Raw genomic sequence first — 18,720 nt, 5'->3', positions numbered from 1 at the left:
GATGGGGTCTCTGAGGGGCCATCGTGATGTATGATTTTTATCCACACCGTCCATCCATTTTTCCATATCATTTTAGTGTATAAAAGAAAAAAATGAGGCATATCTAGGCTTAAGTGTACCACACCACAGGAAGCAGCGGTGATAGTGACACCTACCGTTGAAACCTTCCTAGGGCCCACCGTGATGGTTAATTGCCATCCAATCTGTTCATAATATCACATTGACATGGATGAAGGAAAAACACAAATATCAGCTTGATCCAAAATGTCTGTGGCCCTGGAAAGTTTTCAACGGTAAATGTTTAATATATACTGTGTGGTCCACGTGAGCCTTGTAACTGCCTCATTTTTTGGATTCTAGCCTAAAATGATATGGAAAAATATATGGACGGTGTGGATAAAACTTATACATCATGGAAGTACCCAATCCGACGGAACCTTGGGCCCCACTTGTAGAAACTAAAAGGACCGTATATGATAGCTGGGCCGAGCATTGTATAAAAGGGTTTAAAGAGGGGTTGGGGCTCCCGCTTTATAGAGTGGCTCTGGTTGGCAAGCCCTAGTTTCAGTGTCTTCTCTACCTCTCTCTCTCTCTCGCCAAGATGAAGCTCGTCAGGTGAGAAATGAAAATTTCCTTCTTCCATTTCTTCATTTCTTCATTTCCTCTTTCTCGATTTTCATTTTCTTCTACTTTTGTTTTTTGGGTTTGATGATTTTTGAAAGTTCTTCTGATTTTCTTTTTGGTATGTGGTGGTGATGCCGATTAGGTTTTTGATGAAATTGAATAATGAGACGGTATCGATTGAGCTCAAGAACGGCACCGTTGTTCATGGCACCATCACTGGTACCTCTCTCTCTCTCTCTTTCTCCCTCTTCTTGTGGACACCACGCACCATCCGCATTTTAACAGTCACTCGTCCAAGAAAGAAAGATCGAGCTTTCTCTGCATCTACATGTCATGTTACTCCCCCTGTGCATTTTAACACTCAAAAAAAAAAAAAAAAAAACCCCTCCTCTCTCTCTCTCTCTCTCTCTCAATGTGCATACAACGCACCATGCGCGTTTTAACAGTCACTCATACCAAAAAGAAAGAATCCCATAAAGGAGGCAAAAATCAATATCCCTCTCTCTCTCTCTCTCCATGTCAATGGTACCCAACATGTGCATTTTAACACACCCAAAAAAGAAAACATCTGATCATATAGGAGTAAAAAAATCAATCTCTCTCTCTCTCCCTCCATGTGTATACTATGCACCATGTGCATTGTAGGAATCACTCATCCGAGAAAAAGGAAACCTAGTCATGAACAGTGTTCGAAATATCAATACTATCGGCCGATGTTATCGGTATCGCACCACTGCGAGACGATACACCCCCGATAACCACCGGAAGATACCAAAAAATTCAAAATCCCAATATCGGCCGATATATCGTTGATATCGCACGATATATCGACAATATGGCGAGATTTCCTCTCCATTATCGTCGGAGACAAATGCACGGACAGAAAATCGGATCCGGCTTGTGGAGAATAAAAAAAAAATTGAATTAGAAAAAAAAGAAAAAGAAATCGGAGCGTACCTGGCTGGAGGTGGGCCACTCGACAGGTAAGTAGGATTTTCTGCAAATTTTCTTCAACTTCCCCCTTTCTTGGAGATTCCGGCGAGGAATCAGGCCGTGGTCGACATTTCCGGGTCACAGGAGAGAAATCTATCGACGTCCGGAGAAATCCAAGCGAAATGTCGAGAAATCATCGTGAGATATGAAAATTCCTGGATTTGGGCGAGATTTTAGGGTTCCGGAAGGCCGGAACCCTCGCTGCGTCGAAAAACAAGGGCATCCGAGCCCTCTTTTAGTGTATTTGGGTCGGGTGGTGTACCGTACACCACCGAGTGTTGACGTCATCAAGTGCTGTGGGTCCCATCATAAGGCATGCGTTATATCCAAACCGTTCTTCCATTTGGCGAGCTCGTTATAAGGCTTGAGCCGAAAAATAAGACAGATCCAGAGAACAAGTGGACCACACCCCAAAAAATAGACAGTAGTGGGATATTGAACGTCTACCATTGAAACCCTTTTGAGGTCAGAGAAGTTTTGGATAAATATGATATTTATTTTTCCTCTTCATCCAGCTCTGTGTGACCTCGTGAACAGATTGGATGGAAAATAAAAGTCACGGTGGGCCGTATGAATGTTTAAACAGTGAGAATCACTGTCCCACTGCTATTTGTGGTGTGGTCCACTTGAGCTTTGGATATTAATTATTTTTTGGCTCATGATCTAAAATAATCTCTCCAAATGGTTGAACGGTGTGGATATAATAAATATATTATTGTGGGGCCATATAATATTAAATCTAATTCAAAAGGAAGCGGATTGGCTGGTGTACCACACGAGGACGCGGATTGTGTACTACCCCCGCCCGTCCCTAGCTCCGAACGGGCAGGTCTGTGGTCGGGCCCACCGTGATGTATCTGTACATCCAAACCGTTAATCCCTTTTCTCATATTATTTTAAGGTATGAGTACGAAAATGAGGCATATCCAGCGCTCAAGTGGACCACACCAAATAATAAGCTTGGTTGCATTAAAATGCACTAAGCATTAAATGTCAGTGGGATTAAATGCAAGAGTCATTTTGTAGGGCCCACCATAACGTTTATTTTCCATCCAATCTGTTCATGAAGTCACAAAGACATGAATTAAGAGGAAAAACAAATTTTATATTGATCCAAAAATTCCGTGAACCCCTAAAGGGTTTCAATGGCAGACGTTTAATCCCCCCATTACTTTTTTCAGTGTGCTCCACTTGATCGTTAGATCTATCTTATTTTTCGTCTCAAGTGGACTATACTCAAGGAAACAATGGTGGTTGAACACAGTACCATTAAAAACTTTTTAGGGTGCACCTTGATTTTCCCTATATTTTATTAGGCACTTAATTTATTTATAACTTCACGTAAGTTTGAATGAAGATAAAAAACAATTATCAGCTTGATCTAACCTTTTGTGGCCCACTAATGGTCAATCATCATTGTTTCCTATGGTACGGTCCACTTGATTATTGGATCTGCTTCATTTTTTTTTTTTGAATAATGTCCTAAAATGATATGAAAAAATGGATGGATGGGGTGGATACTGAATATAGTTGTCATAGTTCAATCGCATAGCGCATATCTTAGTACAATATACAAAGGAAACCTATTATGACCATTTCTTTTTTCAGATTTTATGATTTAAAAGTGTGTATTAGGGTCTTTTAAAATAATCCCTGAAGTTTCATTGAAAAAATCAACAATTATCTTAATGTTTCCCCATGTTTCCCAAAAGTGCGATAAATTATGCGATACAAACGATATATCCCATGCGATAACCGATACGTATCTGTATCCCAAGGGTGCGATACATTGTGCGATACCGATATTTCGAACACTGGTCATGAAAAGAGCAAAAATTAACCTCTCTCTCTGACCATACATGTTTTAATTTCTTTTCCTTTTCTTTTTGTTTTGTTCTGTGGAGATGGGAAATGTAACCGCTGTGCTATGGACAATATTCTACTTATCATGTGCTCATCTAAAAATCTGACATGTGTTACATCGACTGCAATCTGGATTCTGGACCATTCATCTGATTTGCCCTACGATGGGTAGGGTGCAGGCGTACAGCCTTGAGACCTCACCAATCAGTTCGATCTTAACCGTAGACCCATATTGACCTGAAAATGGACGGTGATCTTAACTTTATTTTTTATTTTGATCTGCAAATGGATGATGGATTAGATATAATCAGCGGTTCACATTCGATGGGAAAATGTTCCGACAGTTGAATGGGAGTTTTGACCTTTAGCTTTTCACACTTGGGCCCCGCTGGATAAAAGGTCCAGACGATGACCATGTATTGTCAGGTGTCCTTTTTAGTTATGTACATGATAAGTGGTACAGTGCACAGTGCATAGGATAGATAACTTCTTCACTTTGGTTTTTTTGCTTCTTTGTATCCTAATTTGCTTTTCTACTTCATGTTTTTTCGATGGAAATCTGTTATTCCTTGGTAATATATAGTTGATATCTTAGTACCTTGACATATGGCATGGGTGCTGAGTGTTAGAACGTCTTAAAGTCAGGTAAAGTACAACAAAAATATCTAAGGCATGGAGGCGTACTCCCATACACAAATAAATGTCTTATTAAATTAATGAAATTAATAAAAAATAAAATAAAATGATGGTAGCATTTCAACAAAGGAAATTAGAAAAGAATAATACAACTTTTTTGTTTTGAGAGATAGAAAAGAATAATACACACTTCCAATGAAATCCAATTACTAGTAATCTAAACAAGCAAACGATTGATTAGGTTAACATTTGTAATTGCACATGATCAATATCATCATCATCATGATCCAAGCCTTATCCCAATTAATTAGGGTTGGCTACGTAAATTCTTTTCCGCCATTCCACTCTATCATGGGCCATACCTTCAGGGAGATGGGCCATCAGGTCTTTTCATACTACCTCCATCCATTTCCTTTTGGTCATTCTCCTTGCCCTTTTAGAGCCTTCAACTTGTGCCAACTGACTCCTAACCGACACAGTCGTTGTTCTTCGTTACACATGATTAAACCATCTAAGTCTACTTTCCCTCATCTTATTACCCGTTTGTGATACTCCCAAGTTACTTGGAATGCATTCATTTCTAATTCTACCCTTCCTTGTCTTGGTACTCATCCATGCCAACATCCTCATTTCAGCTACACACATCCGATGAACATGTTTTTCCTTAACTTGCAAACATTCCATCCCATAAAGCATGACAGGTCTTATAGCTATCGTATAAAATTTCCCTTTCAGTTTGAATGGCACACGAGGATTACATAAAACCCGAGAACCACATCTTCACTTCTTTTACCCAGCTTGAATTATAGGGCTTGTTTGGATTGGAGGTAAACTAGGGGAATGCGATGGAAAGCAAAATTGTGATGTAAGTGGATGATAAACTAACATCAACGCCAGGAAAAGCAAACCGCTTGCACTTGTTTATTTTGTTAAAAGAAAGTACTGGAAAATGCTTTGCTTTTACATTTGAAAGTGTTTGGGAAGCAATTTGAAAAAGGGAAACTTTTTTTTTTCCATCAATATTACTACTTAAAACATCACATTAGAGGCAAACGTCGCTTATTTTTGTTTTGTTTTTTGCTCTGATTTTTGTCAAGTAGCTTTTTAATAAAAGAGACTCGTTATCCTTCCAAAAAAAAAGCCACGTTAGAGGCAAGCATTTGTTCCATCGTTTGACTTTTTGAAGAAAAGGTTTTACACCCTTTTTGAGGTGGGAAAGGCAAAGACAAATAATTTCTTGTGGCATCCTCTGCTTCCCAAGCAGCTGCAAACGTCTTGTGATGTAAATTGAATGCTTCACCCTAGTTTACCATCAATCCAAACAGGCCTTTATGGGCAACATCCTTCTCAATTTCTCCATTTATGAAATATCGACCCAAGATATCAATAGTGGCCATTTTGGGAAACTTCATGGTCAACAATCTTAACTAAATCCTTGTTTCTAGTTTTATTATTACTAAAACTATACTCCACATATATTTTTGTTTTAGTCCGACTAATTTAAATTCTTTAAACACCGCTTCATAAATCTAATCTTCCCGCAAATGCCTCTTTAATTTGTCGTTAACTAAATCGAAAGGGTACAGGCTCAATGCAGACCTCTGGTGTAATCCTATAGTAACTGGGAACTCACCTGTCTCTCCACCAGTGGTCCTTACGTTTGTATTGCTCCCTCATGCATATCTTTACTCATGTCAATGTCTTCTTGAAACTTCTTTCACAACACCCACCATATTAACTCTCAAGGATCCCTATCATTTACCATATTAACCCTCAAGGATCCCTATGATATACCATATTAACTCGCAAGGATCCCTATCATATACTTTCTCCAAGTCAATAAAGACATGTGGATCCTCCTCTTCCTATATTTCTCTATCAATTGTCAGAATAGGAAAATAAATTTAGTGGTAGACCTTTAGTCCTTGTAATGCTGGGGCATTTTCACATCGGGTTCAAGTGGGGTGGGCGGCCTGTGGAATCCATGGATTTGGGACCCGTGTGAGGTGGGTGGCTCATGTGAGGCGGAACCCATGGATTTAGGGAGGGTTTGGCCGATGACCTAACCTATGAATTTGAGGCTTAGGCTATGAGATAAAGGGATTAATTCGCTATGCTTTATCAGTTCGAGCATTTAGAGCAAGTGGTTAATTGTCATGCATGAAATTGGTATCAGAGTGGGAGGTCTCGTGTTCGAGACTCCTCACTGGGGGTGATTAATGCGGGAGCATTTTCACACCGGGCTCGAGTGGGGTGGCTTGTGGGATGCAGGGGCACACTCGGGGTGGGTGACCAGCGGAACCCATGGATTTGGGACCCGTGTGACGGTGTGAGGCGGAACCCATGGAAATGGGTCCCACTAGGGGGCGGAACCCATGGATTTGGGGCCCACGAGAAGGGTTTGTCTGAGGACCTAACCCATGGATTTGGGGCTTGGGCTATGAGATAAAGGAATTAATTCACCATGCTCTATCAGTTCGAGCTTTTAGAGCAAGTGTTTAATTGGCCTGCATCACCTTGGCATGAAGCCAAATTGATTTTTTAACATATTCATCTTGTGCCTTAGCCTTTGCGCAATCTCATTTTCTAATTTCACATGATCATCTAAAGAAATATAGTTTGTATGAATATCACTTATTCTTTCTTGTTATATTGGTGATGGTACATATGACGAAAAATGAATTAAAATCTAGCAAGTGGGAGGAAGTCCTTACTAATGGCTTCTTCAACAAGAAGAGAAGGGATGCAAACTTGAGGGTTAGTAATGAGAGAAACTTAGCTTGACAAAAGAAATTAACATCGAAGATAGAATGGACAGATGAAAGGAAAGTTTTGTGTAGAACATGCTTGGACACTTAACTTGAAGTGCCCAGCATGATACTTTCCAATGACATCACTAGACCACTTTGTCCGTATGGATTTGAAGTGCCACCTCGTCTCTTGTATCCCCAAGTGTCAACATGGCAAAAAACCCCAAGTGTAGAAGTTTGCAGGTAACAATGGATACCTTTCATAATATGTTTTTCTAGATAATTACTATTCCTCAAACTGTGTTGTAGCAACATACCAGCTGCCAACTTGTTCCCCAATCTTGTTAAATGAGGACGGTTGATGTCAAGTGGGCAGCTACTCAGTAATTTTTACCATGAAATCATTAGAATTCCTATTTCGATGCTTGGTGAAATGGGGTTCATAAACCCAACACCTAGTAGCCGGGACAAAATAGTGATGATGGTGGACAGTTATTATCCACTCCCTCCAACTACATTAGTTCTCTTTTTTTCTTTCTTTTATTTTGCAACAATTTGTTAGACATTGAGATTAAGATGCGGTTTATGTTTACAATTAGACTATCGAAGCCCTAGGTGAAGTGATGGAAGAGAAGGAAAGAACTGAGATGAACATAGAGAAGCCTTGTGTGTTCCTTTTGAGATATGGACATTCAATTGTGATAATGGAATAATGACCATTTCCCCATATGATAGTTTATGATCCTCTTTTTAATAGGACGAAGTGAACCATATATTGACAGGTGGCATTGGCCATGGGAAAATTATTGCTTTAATGTTAATTCAGAGACCACTTAGGGGTTGTTTGGAACCATGGAAACGATGCTAAATGGTGGGAATCAATGGTATAGGCATAAACTAGGTGCGTTTGAAGAGAGTACGGAGGTGCTAAATGGATTTCATTTACCATCCTTTCAGCCGTTTCAGATTCCTTGACAAGAGTTATGTTTTCAAATCCCATTACCACAGTTTACCATGAATGATGTCAACACTAAAATCAACACCATGCTTGCTCCAAGAATTGGTGGGCCCCATTATCATGTGTATGTGAAATCCACCACGATCAATGTGCGTTCCCTTAATTTAACCATAAAGCCCAAAAATAAGCTCGGTGTATGATTCAGGTGGGCCATACCAAAGAAAAAGTCGGGAGAGACACCCACCCTTGATTTTTTCAGGGCTCACCGTGATGATTATAAGAAATCCACTCCAACCATTAAATACGAAGCTAAAATGTAGGCATAGGGACAAAATCAGGCTCATCCTCGATTCATATGAGCCATATGAATGGAAACAGTTTGGAGGGAAATGGTTATTGTTTTATTTCGTATGACCCACTTGAATCATAAAGCAATCTGATATTTGGGCACTATGACTCAAGTTAAGTGACACACTTGGTGATCGGGGTGGATTTTACATAAACATCATGGTGGCCACATCCAACAACATTTTTAAGGCCTATATGGGTTGATGTGAAGACGTCTCTACATGAAAATGACATAGTTGGCCTCAAGAATTGGTATGCCCCACCTTAATGTTTACATGAAATCCACCCCAATTATTAGATGTGCCACTCCATTTTAGCCGCATGGCCCAAAAATTAGCCCGGTTCGTGATTTAGGTGGGCCATACGAAGGAAAACAGTTGGGAGAGGTATCCCTTCCCTTGTTTATTGTTTTCAATTGTATAGTCCACCTAAATCACAGGCCAAGCTGAGTTTTGGACCCTATGACTAATATGGAGTGATAAACTTGGTGATCGGGGTGGTTTTCACATAAACCTTATTGTAGGCGACTATTAAGAATTTAGTGAAATATATGTCATGCATGGAGAAAGGTGCCAAACACAATTTTTGGATTCACATGGAATCCACATACATAGTGCCAAACACCACCTATGATTCTAATTCACATGGATTCTATGGTAACTATGATTTGGATTCCGGTTTAGCAGCATGGATTCCATGTGAATTGGAATCCAAATCACTGTTACTATGGAATCCATGTGAATCAGAATCGTAGGTAGTGTTTGGCACTATCCTTATGGATTCCATGTGAATCCAAAATTTGTGTTTGGCACCTTTATCCATGCATGACATGCTTTTCATTAAATTCTTAATATTGTTTCCAATTGTATGGTCCACCTGAATCACGGACCGAGCTAAGTTTCGGGCCCTACGGCTAAAATATGGAGTGGCATGCCTGGTGATTAGGGTGGATTTCATGTAAACATTATGGTGGGGCATACCAATTCTTGAAGTCATCTAAGTTATTTGTATGTAGAGACGTTTTGTCTTTAACCCATCTAGGCCTTAAAAATATTGTGGGATATGGCCACCATGATGTTTATGTAAAATCCACCCCGATCACCAAGTACGTCGCTTAATTTGGGCCTTATGGCCCAAATATTAGATTGCTCCGTGATTCAAGTGGGCTATACGAAGGGAAACAATAACCCTTTTCCTCCAAACAGTTTCTTTTCGTATGACTCAATATGAATTGAGGATGTGCCTGATTTTTGTCCCTATGCTTACATTTTAGCTTTGTATCTAACAGTTGAAATAGATTTCTTATAATCATCACGGCGGGCCCTGAAAAAATCAAGGGTGGGTGTCTCTCTCCCAGTTTTTTCCTTGGTATGGTCTACCTGAATCACACACTGAGCTGATTTTTGGGCTCTACAGTTAAATTAAGGGGTGAATTTCACGTAAACATGATAGTGGGGCCCACCAATTCTTGAAGCAAGCATATTATTGATTTTGGTGTTGACGTCATCTATGGTAAATGGTGATAATTGTATTCGAAAACATATAGCTCTTGACAAGGAATCCGAAAGAGCTGAAAGGGTGGTAAATGGAATCCATTTACAACTACCATACTACTCTCCAAATGCACATACTTTATGCCTTTGCCACCAATTCCCACCCTTTACCACCGTTTCCATGGTGCCAAACGACCCCAACGTCATGTGGCATTTGACAATATCATGCCATTTCCATTTTGGAGCATCACATTCGTCTCCTTTGTTTTTGTAAGAACCAAGAGTTGACTAGAGTTCTCGAGGTGGGAATGTTTCCTCATCTTACTGAATTGAAAGTCCTCGGTAATATGCTTGATTAAATATTGTGAATGTCTGAAAATATCTTTGGATGTATCTGCTGAAACAATATACAAACATAATACTATTTTTTGTTTTTCAGTAAATAACTTTTCAATAATTTTATTGACAAGAAGAAGGAAATAAGAGAAGAAGCACACCCTAAATAGCTACAACATTTAGGAAGGACAATTTGTACTGCAATAGAAATAGCTGGTTGCACAGTGGAAATCTAAGGCGTACGCCCTAGAATCAGACAAACATGTCACCAATGTCTTGCCTTCCACATTTGACAGCCGTGACACAATATCTTTTTTCCGATGAGTAACTTTTCAATAATTTTATTGAAATGAAAATGGGAATAAGTTAGAGACGAAGCCCACCCTAAAGAGCCACAACATCAAGGAAGGATGATTTGTACTGCAATAGAAAGAGCATGTGACACAGTGGAAATCTAAGGCATACGTCCTTAGAATTACACAACTGTGTCACTGGTTTCTTACATTTGATGTGGGTTATCAGACATCTTGTGGCTATACCGCATCACTTCAGGAAAAATCTAGAAGGTTTTTTTTTTTTTTTTTTTTTTTTTTTTTTTTGTTTTTTGTAGTTGAAGTTTAACATGAGTTTGAAGCCTATTATGAGTGCTATTAGGTCATAAAAGGCTCTTGTTTGGTGGTTAGTTGAGTTAGGAGTGTTTTAAGATTAGGAAATTGTGGTTTAGAGTTGTTTAGCTAGAGAAACATAGGGTTCTTTTTAATAATTTAAAAAATAATGATTGAGGGGTCTGTCCATAAAAAATCACTATTGCTTTTATCGTTGGAATTTCATCTATCTATTGTTCCTCACTAATTTTTGTCTTCTTTTACCTATTGTGCGTATTACATTCAAATTTGATGCGGGGCATCTTGATGCGACTCCATGGATGCACTATATCTCTATGTTGGGGTGTGGTGACCCATGAGGTGGGGTCTGTGAGATGCATAATGGCCACAGGGTGGGGCCCATTGTGTGATTCGGGGACCTGCGCGATACGAGGGTTGCCCACGGGGAGGTCTTGCTTGGGAGGATTAACTCGTCCTTCCCCAACAACTCTGGAGCTTTTGGTGTGTTGATCGGTTCTCTGCTATCAGAGCGAGAGCCCAGTGTTCGAGTCTCTTCACCGTGTGGGTGGATGATGTGGGGGCATCTTGGTGCGACTCCAAGGATGCATTGCATGTCCACACTGGGGTGTGGTGGCCCACGAGATGGGGTTTGTGAGAAGCAGAATGGTCATGTGGCGGGGCCCATTGTGGAACTGCACGATTTGGGGGCCTGTGCAACGCAGGGTTGCCCATGGGGAGGTCTCACCTGGGTTTGCTTGGGAGAGCCTGCATATAGGGATAAATCGGTCCTTTCCCATCAGCTCTGGAGCTTTTAGTGCATCTGATATCAGAATGATATTAGAGCGGGAGCCTAGGGATCAAGTCTCCTCACCAGCATGGGTGGTTGATGTGATGACATCTTGGTGTGACTCCAAGGATGCACTGTATCTCCACGTTGGGGTGGGGTTGCCCACGAGGTGGGGTATGCGAGATGCATAATGGCTACGGGGTGGGGCCCCATTGCGGGACTGTATGATTTGGGGATCTTGTGATGTGGGAGTTGCCCACGAGGTCTTGCTTGGGAGGGCCTGAATATAGGGAGAAACTAGTCATTCCCAAACATCTCTGGAGTTGTTGGTGCATTGGTTGGTTGTCTGCTATCAAAATTGTCCTGTTGGAAAGGCTCATAACAGGGAAAAAGGGTTTTTGTTGGTGAGGAAAGTCTTACGAACTGATCTCTTAGGCCTTTAGGTATCTCCGTGCGGAAGGGTAAGGTAATTACAATACTATTACGAGTTTCTAGGATAGAGATTGGTGTGAAATATCATCTCTAGGCATACCTTGAAAGTAGTGGAAAGTAGATATTAGTAGTGTTAAATAGAGGTTATCACTCTAAGAAGTGGGGAGATTTGGATATGGATGCCTCTTTTTAATTTTTTTTCCCAAGATGTGTAATTTTCTCTATTCATTTATTTGTTTGGAAGGATTACAAACAAATGTACATTAATGCTCATAGAAAAATGAATACACTGGGAAAAGCAAAAAGGGGGAATGCTATAAAAGCATCCCCGAGTGGCCCTCTTTTCAGTCCAAAAATGCTCCTCAAGGCTCCCTAGGATACTGTGAGACTATCAATTGCTATTTGATTAGGGAAAACAGAAATGCATGATCAAAGAGCTAGCGCCCGCTAGTGCTACCCTGATCATTGTCCAATATCAATCTCCATTACCGTTCCCCGATCCCAACACCCCAAGAAAAAAAAAAGAAGTAAAATAACAAGGAAAAAAAAAATCCTCACTAGAAATATCCCAAAATTCTAGAAGAATCACCCAATCTATAAACATTATAAAAATTTTCCTATTTATTGCCTATGCTGAATTTATTTTGTTATTGGAAGTTATCTCGCTTCTCTCTTTCCACAAACCCCATAAAATAGAAAAAAAAGCACCATCTGCTAGGACCTCCACGAGATTCTTCCTTTAACTATAAAAAGGCCATATTGACATAAGATCCATTGAAGAACTATTTTGGACCCATCCAATGGTGAACAGATTCAGAATGAAGTTACCAAATCCTCTAGACTGCTAGGCATGGAGGAAAAAAAGTGATAAACAGATTCCTTATTTTCCCAACAAAAAAATACCACCTGAGAGAGAAAAACCCATCTTGTTCAGGGTGTACATTGTCAGGATTTTGTTAGCTATAGCCATCCAAGCGAAAGCTTTCACTCTAGGCTTAATGTTGTGACCCCACACTTTAAACCACGACAAGCTTGCTCCTTCACAGGGCTGGTAATGGCAAAGGAAAGATTTCATTGAGAAGCAATAGTTCTACCTCCATTAACTTCGGTCTTGCTTTTTAATAACTACTTTTGCCTTAATGTGTGTGCTCAACAATGCTCTTTGCAACTAGTAATTTCACCATCTTTTAGATTTATGACTGAAAATTAATCCACATTTCTTCAACAGAACTTGTAGAAGTCCTTAATTAGCCCCCCTTTCACATTGCCATGTTTCTTTCGATGATTTTTTACGAAACATGTCTGGAGACACCCCAAATTGCCACCACCACTTAAAAGAGTCGAATTCCTCTCTCCTTCAGGAGGTAGCTTTGTGGCTTAGTCCTTTCATATCTTATTGTCTTGAGGTGATGAGGCTTTTGCTTGCGCATTGGGGTGGGGCAACTTGGCGCCATCAAGGGTTGGGAAATTTTTCTGGTAACTATGATCAACAATATCCTTGCCCTTGGTGTAATCTTCTGTCTTTTTTTTTTTTTTTTTTCCATGTGCAAGTCATGGGGAAAAGGTGGGCTGCTTATTCCTTGCTTCTAGTGTGGGGTTTATAAAGATTTGGAGCCATTTCTTAAAGCTCTTTGAAGTGAACTGTTTTTCCCTTTTCCAAGTCATTTTGTTGGCATGTCAATGCTGGATCTTGCGGGGGATTGGGTTTGTGACCCCACACTATTTACTGCACTTATCTTGCGGTTTCTGGAAACTCAATATTGATGGCTGGAGATACCAAGTTTTCACCATTGCCTCCATCTATAATTAAATCCCATCAATTTCGCATGTGTTGCAGATCGTACATGTATGACGCCAGCTTCTTGGTCTTGCTCTGCCAATAGAGAGTCTTTTTGTGCCCTAAGCAACTATTCCTGGCTTGCACTTAAAGAGTCTTGCTAATTGATGCAGCCCATCGTGTATCATGGCAACGATGCTTTGGGTTGTGGCTGAAAGATATTAGCAACAATAGGAATTGTCGCCGGATATATGCGTTTGATTCGGAGAAAATGTCAGTAGTGAATTGATGAGAAGTTTGTCAACAGAAAAGGCTGTGAAAATGTTGGACTAGATCGACAACTTCTGTTAGGAGCAATTCTGTGAATTTAATTAGCAATGGATTGAATTCTGTCTGCTGTGCATGCTGTTGAATGACGAGTAATATTCAAGTTTGTAGAGATTATTATTATTATTATTATTTTTGAAATCCCCTTTACTGAACACGTAGAAGGGTTTTATTGGCCCCTTAAGAAAACCTAAATACACTCTAATATTAGCTGCCACACAAGGTAAACCAATAGAAATCTGTTGGTAATTCTAGATAAATGAAAATAAGAATTTTCAATCCTAATCTAAAAACCAAATGCAATGAACTTTAGAAACATAAGCTGATTACTCCTCTTTGATGGAGGAGTTACAGTTCATGTGAACATTGCAGCCTCTTCATCTATGTGCACTGTGTTATTATATGTCAGCCTCTTCATCATGTGAACATGCGTTGTGTGATTATATGTCAGCAGCACATCTGTTCACTTCAACTATTACTCCTCACCTTGCCTGAAGCCATGATATCAGTGTGATATTCAACCAAGTGGTAGTACCTTGGGCACTGGTCCATCCAATCACGCCCTGATCTGATAAAATATGTGGTGGTCACGGTCTACACTGCATAATAAGCTGATGCAGCTGGATGGTTTAGATGTCGATTGGTCCAAAAAGTGGGCTGCACCATTATCCCCCGGTTGTAAAAGACTCGACAATGACTTTCCTTGGGTTTCATCACAATGAATCCCCTTCACATGGCATAAGATGTTGGATTCCTTTGCCCATCTGGCGTTAACCACATTACCATGCAATCTCCTTCATCAAATGTAGCCTTGTTGTCAAATGCGGTCGATTTGGCACATATGCGCATATTGTGGATCAGATCGCATTGGCATATGCGATCCTGACAAGTATGTGAAGCGAGGATGCGATCGCATTGGTGCATATGCACATACTGTGGATCAGATTGCATATGGCATCATGGCATATGTGATCCTTGCAAGTATGACATGGCATACTTTGATAAGCGACCAATTTGTGAATATGCGATCGCATATTTCCCAGTGGTCAGAAATATTACCAGTGGGAACATTTTTCTTTTTTTCAAATTGGGACACTTTTACCTTTAAATTGGCACTCATATCCCCTCCATTTTCACTGTTCTTTACTCCAAACCTCTCATTCTCTCTTACTCTAATCTCTCTACGACTATTTCAAGTATGTTTTTTTTTTTTTTTTTGTAAATTGTATTTGTAAATTAAGTTGTAACGTATAAGTTGTTTCAAGTTATCTGTTTATCAATAAAATTTCCATGTTCGAAATTTTTAATAATTAATTCTCTTAATGTAGCTTGTTGATTGTTTTGTTAAAATTTATGTAAATATAATACGAGTAATTAAATATATAACTTAATGAAACACTCAAACTCCAATGAAATAAGTAAAATAACCCAATCTAATCATGTGTACTAATTAAGCAAGTTTTCCCCAAAAAAATGGATTTTTTTCTCATAACTTTCCTTTTTTTTTCTTTTTCCTTTTTAATTTTAAAAAAGAAAGAACATGTGATGGCATATGTGATTATGCGATCGCATATGCAATTTGACAACATTGTGTAGCCCTTTGATGGCATGGATGACTTTGCTTGGGTGGCTTATCTTCCTAACAAATTTTCTTATATTCTACAGACGTGCATTCATATCAAAAGCGACCAAAAGCGACGAACTCTGCAAACATTGAGGGCCCATTTGAATATTTGTATCATTCAGTCTGGGATTGGCTAATAAATGCATTTTAAAACTATACTCACGCAAAAAAGAAAGAAAGAAAGAAAGAAAAAAAGGAAAAAAGAAAAAAAAGAGTTTAGATAGCATTCATTTGCCAATCATGGATTGACCAATACAAGGATCCAAATGGGCCGTAATAGTTGCATTAGATTTCGCATTTCAAAAAGATTGAAAAACAGTGGCCTTGTTAATAAAACTTAAAACAAATAAAATTGTGTCAAATAGCATTTGTACTCATGATGAATTGAATATAAATAGCATTATCTGAAGCCATGGGCAATCATCTGATAAGGTGCCACAACCCACATCATCCCCAGCTAGAATGAAGATTACCTTCTGTCTTTTATACTTCTTTGGCTTTAGTCTGAACAAGAACCAGCAGAAAGTTCTTTTTGGATGAACTTATCAGTGATCATGAATAAATAGGATAAATTTGCAATTCACATGGGTGAATAAGTAATCATGTTTATTGAATATTAATTGCTCATTTGTGATTTGATGGCTCTTTGGATTGTTACAGGAGTAGATATCAGCATGAACACGCATCTTAAGACGGTGAAGCTGACCCTGAAAGGTAAAAATCCTGTGACCCTTGATCACCTGAGCGTGAGGGGCAACAACATCCGATACTACATCCTTCCTGACAGTTTGAACCTCGAGACTTTGCTGGTTGAGGAGACACCTAGGGTCAAGCCTAAGAAGCCAACTGCAGGTATTATAGGACATTCTCCTGATTTGTAACCATCATTCCTCTGGTGTTTTTTTTTTTTTGCCTCATCATTCTGTGGGGATGTGTTTGTTAATCACCCTAATGTTGGTGTTCTTGAATCAGGGAGGCCTTTGGGACGTGGTCGGGGCCGTGGGCGCGGGCGTGGCCGTGGCCGAGGGCGCTAGATCTGTTGCTTTCTTCCCTCTTCTAATTTTTGCAGCATCTGTTTGTGTACAAATAGCTTGCATCCAAGGAGACAGTTTAGTGGGATTACTGTTTTGAGGATAGAAAAGCGGGATTACTGTTTGTCTTAATATAGCCTGAAAGATTTATGGATATGGCTTAGCTTTGTTTCGTTTTATGTCTTGAATGAAGAAGCGCTTATGCTTGATTCGGATCCACCATTGGCATGGAGACCATTTGATGATGGGAGTGATATCATGATTTATCTTAAGAACATTGAAGCCCTTGATTGATTTTGATGGTGGTTGGTCATTGAGTAATCGTCTTTTAGGGACCCTCCCTCCATCCCTCCCTTCCTCCTGGTATTTTAGTCCTACCGTCAGGATAAAGAGAGCTAATGAAGATCAGAACCGTGCACATTTTATTTGGTCCAAATGTGTGGTCCACTTGGGACACCATTTTGGGATGTTAGGGCCTGTTTGTTTGGGATGTATTTCAGAAGAATTGCAGTGTATTTTACACTTTTAAGCATTAGTTACATGCTATAAGTATTTGTGATGGATGGGATGCTGTGAAAATATTTGTGATGGAAGGGATGCTTTATGACATTGACAGTAGCAACTTACCATGACATATAAAACAAGTATATGTTTTATCCACACAGTCTATTCGTTTGGCTAGATCATTCTAGGACATGCCTCCAAAAATGAGACAGATCCAAGGCTCAAGTGGACCACAATATCGGAAGAACATTTAAATGTTTAGCGTTCAATCTCCAGTATTTTATGTAGTGTGGTCCACTCGATCTTTGAATCTGCCTCATTTTTGGGCCCATGCTCTAAAATGATCTGTACTAATGAATGGATGGAGTGGATATAACACATCATGAAATCTGATATGGGGCAACTCTAAATGCACTTTCAAATGCCCGTGGTTGTGGTGTTGTTTGATGTATGCATTTAATGCTGATTTGAGAGAAATTAAATGAAAATACATGCCAAACAGGCCCTTAGTCAAATGCGGGCATCCATAAATTGTGACGGTTCAGGACACACCTTGGTCAAATGGGGTCGTATGGTCCACCTTATTTATTTCTCTTACGTTCTTCTGCCCCAACTCATGGTTGAGATGAAAGTGGCTCCTACTTAATATCGTGGAATTGGCAGTGTGTTTGAGGGACGTGTTTGCTGCACGTTGGAATCAACCCTAACCGTGATAGTTCACCACCACTTTGGAAATGGCAGCAAGTTATCCTCGGACGTGTGGCACGCACTCATGTTTGGCTGTCCTGAACATCCAAATTGTGGGGAAGAGTGGGTGAAGCAATCACCCAATGACTGCTATTGAATGGATGGTTAAAGGTTAAATAGTGAGTTGTCCAAATCCAAGTGGAATATAGATGGTTATTTTTTCTCTATGAAGTATTATTTTTTTGTTATCCTCCGCCCATAATTGAGAGAAACATTTGAACGGTCTGGCTTGCCTTACAGCTAGCTATATGCGTGCAAGGTTGAAGAGTTGCCACCATTTTAAAATGGTGAAAAACTATCACCGTATTCTAACCCAATCTCTCCGTGTTGGAAGTCTCATTTTTAAACAGCCCTTGCATCATGTTTGGATGAGCAGCCACTACTCATCACGACTCAGCTTTAGCGGATTCGGGGCAGCTGGCTCTGGAACAAAATGGTATGACTCGCCACACACATCTCATTCTTGACTCAGTTTCAGCTGCCCTTATCGATGTGGTGACTCATCTTGTAGCGGATTGAAATCGACGCAACTCGGATGGTACTGAGTTCTATGTTTTAAACAGACAAAAACTAGGAAATCACCATTAAAATGCCTACATAGTTTTGAAAGTCAGTGGCTTCATTCAACTATGATGAGAAACATGCGAGCATGACTTGGTGAATCAGTCGAGGCTCGACTCAACTGAGATGGCCAAAAAGTCAACTGGTTCTTGCTATTTAAAAAAATAAAAAAACAAACAAACAAACAGCAAGTTCTGAACTCATAAACTCACTGCCAAAATGCGAGGTGCATTCCCAGCACACCTGATATTACAGTTGTCTTATTTTGGATTTTTTTTTTCTTTTTATGCTTCAATTTTCAACTATTTAAAAAAAAATTCACCT

At 39.7% G+C, this 18,720-nt stretch overlaps 1 protein-coding gene across 2 annotated transcripts; it reads left to right on the top strand.

Annotated features, from left to right (window-relative positions):
* The first annotated feature begins 486 nt into the window (after positions 1-486).
* On the top strand, positions 487-16,803 carry LOC131256017 (small nuclear ribonucleoprotein SmD1a). 2 transcript variants are annotated; one of them, XM_058257012.1, is made up of 4 exons: positions 487-615; positions 767-843; positions 16,214-16,405; positions 16,526-16,803. In XM_058257012.1, the coding sequence occupies exons 1-4, from the start codon at positions 602-604 to the stop codon at positions 16,585-16,587; spliced, it is 345 nt and encodes a 114-aa protein (XP_058112995.1). In that variant the 5' UTR covers positions 487-601; the 3' UTR covers positions 16,588-16,803. The 2 variants fall into 2 exon arrangements, with proteins under 2 accessions (XP_058112995.1, XP_058112994.1); XM_058257011.1 differs by lacking the exon at positions 487-615 and adding an exon at positions 13,232-13,301 and having other exon boundaries at positions 814-843.
* Positions 16,804-18,720: the final 1,917 nt, after the last annotated feature.

This window comes from Magnolia sinica, chromosome 9 (assembly GCF_029962835.1).
Source record: "Magnolia sinica isolate HGM2019 chromosome 9, MsV1, whole genome shotgun sequence".
Lineage (NCBI taxonomy): Eukaryota > Viridiplantae > Streptophyta > Magnoliopsida > Magnoliales > Magnoliaceae > Magnolia > Magnolia sinica.
This window is presented reverse-complemented; position numbering and strand designations above follow the sequence as displayed.

Excerpts from the sequence above, each read along its gene's own strand:
- LOC131256017 (XM_058257012.1), top strand. Across the intron at positions 844-16,213 it reads TGTTCATGGCACCATCACTG|GAGTAGATATCAGCATGAAC; the intron begins GTACCTCTCTCT and ends GGATTGTTACAG. Across the intron at positions 16,406-16,525 it reads GCCTAAGAAGCCAACTGCAG|GGAGGCCTTTGGGACGTGGT; the intron begins GTATTATAGGAC and ends TTCTTGAATCAG.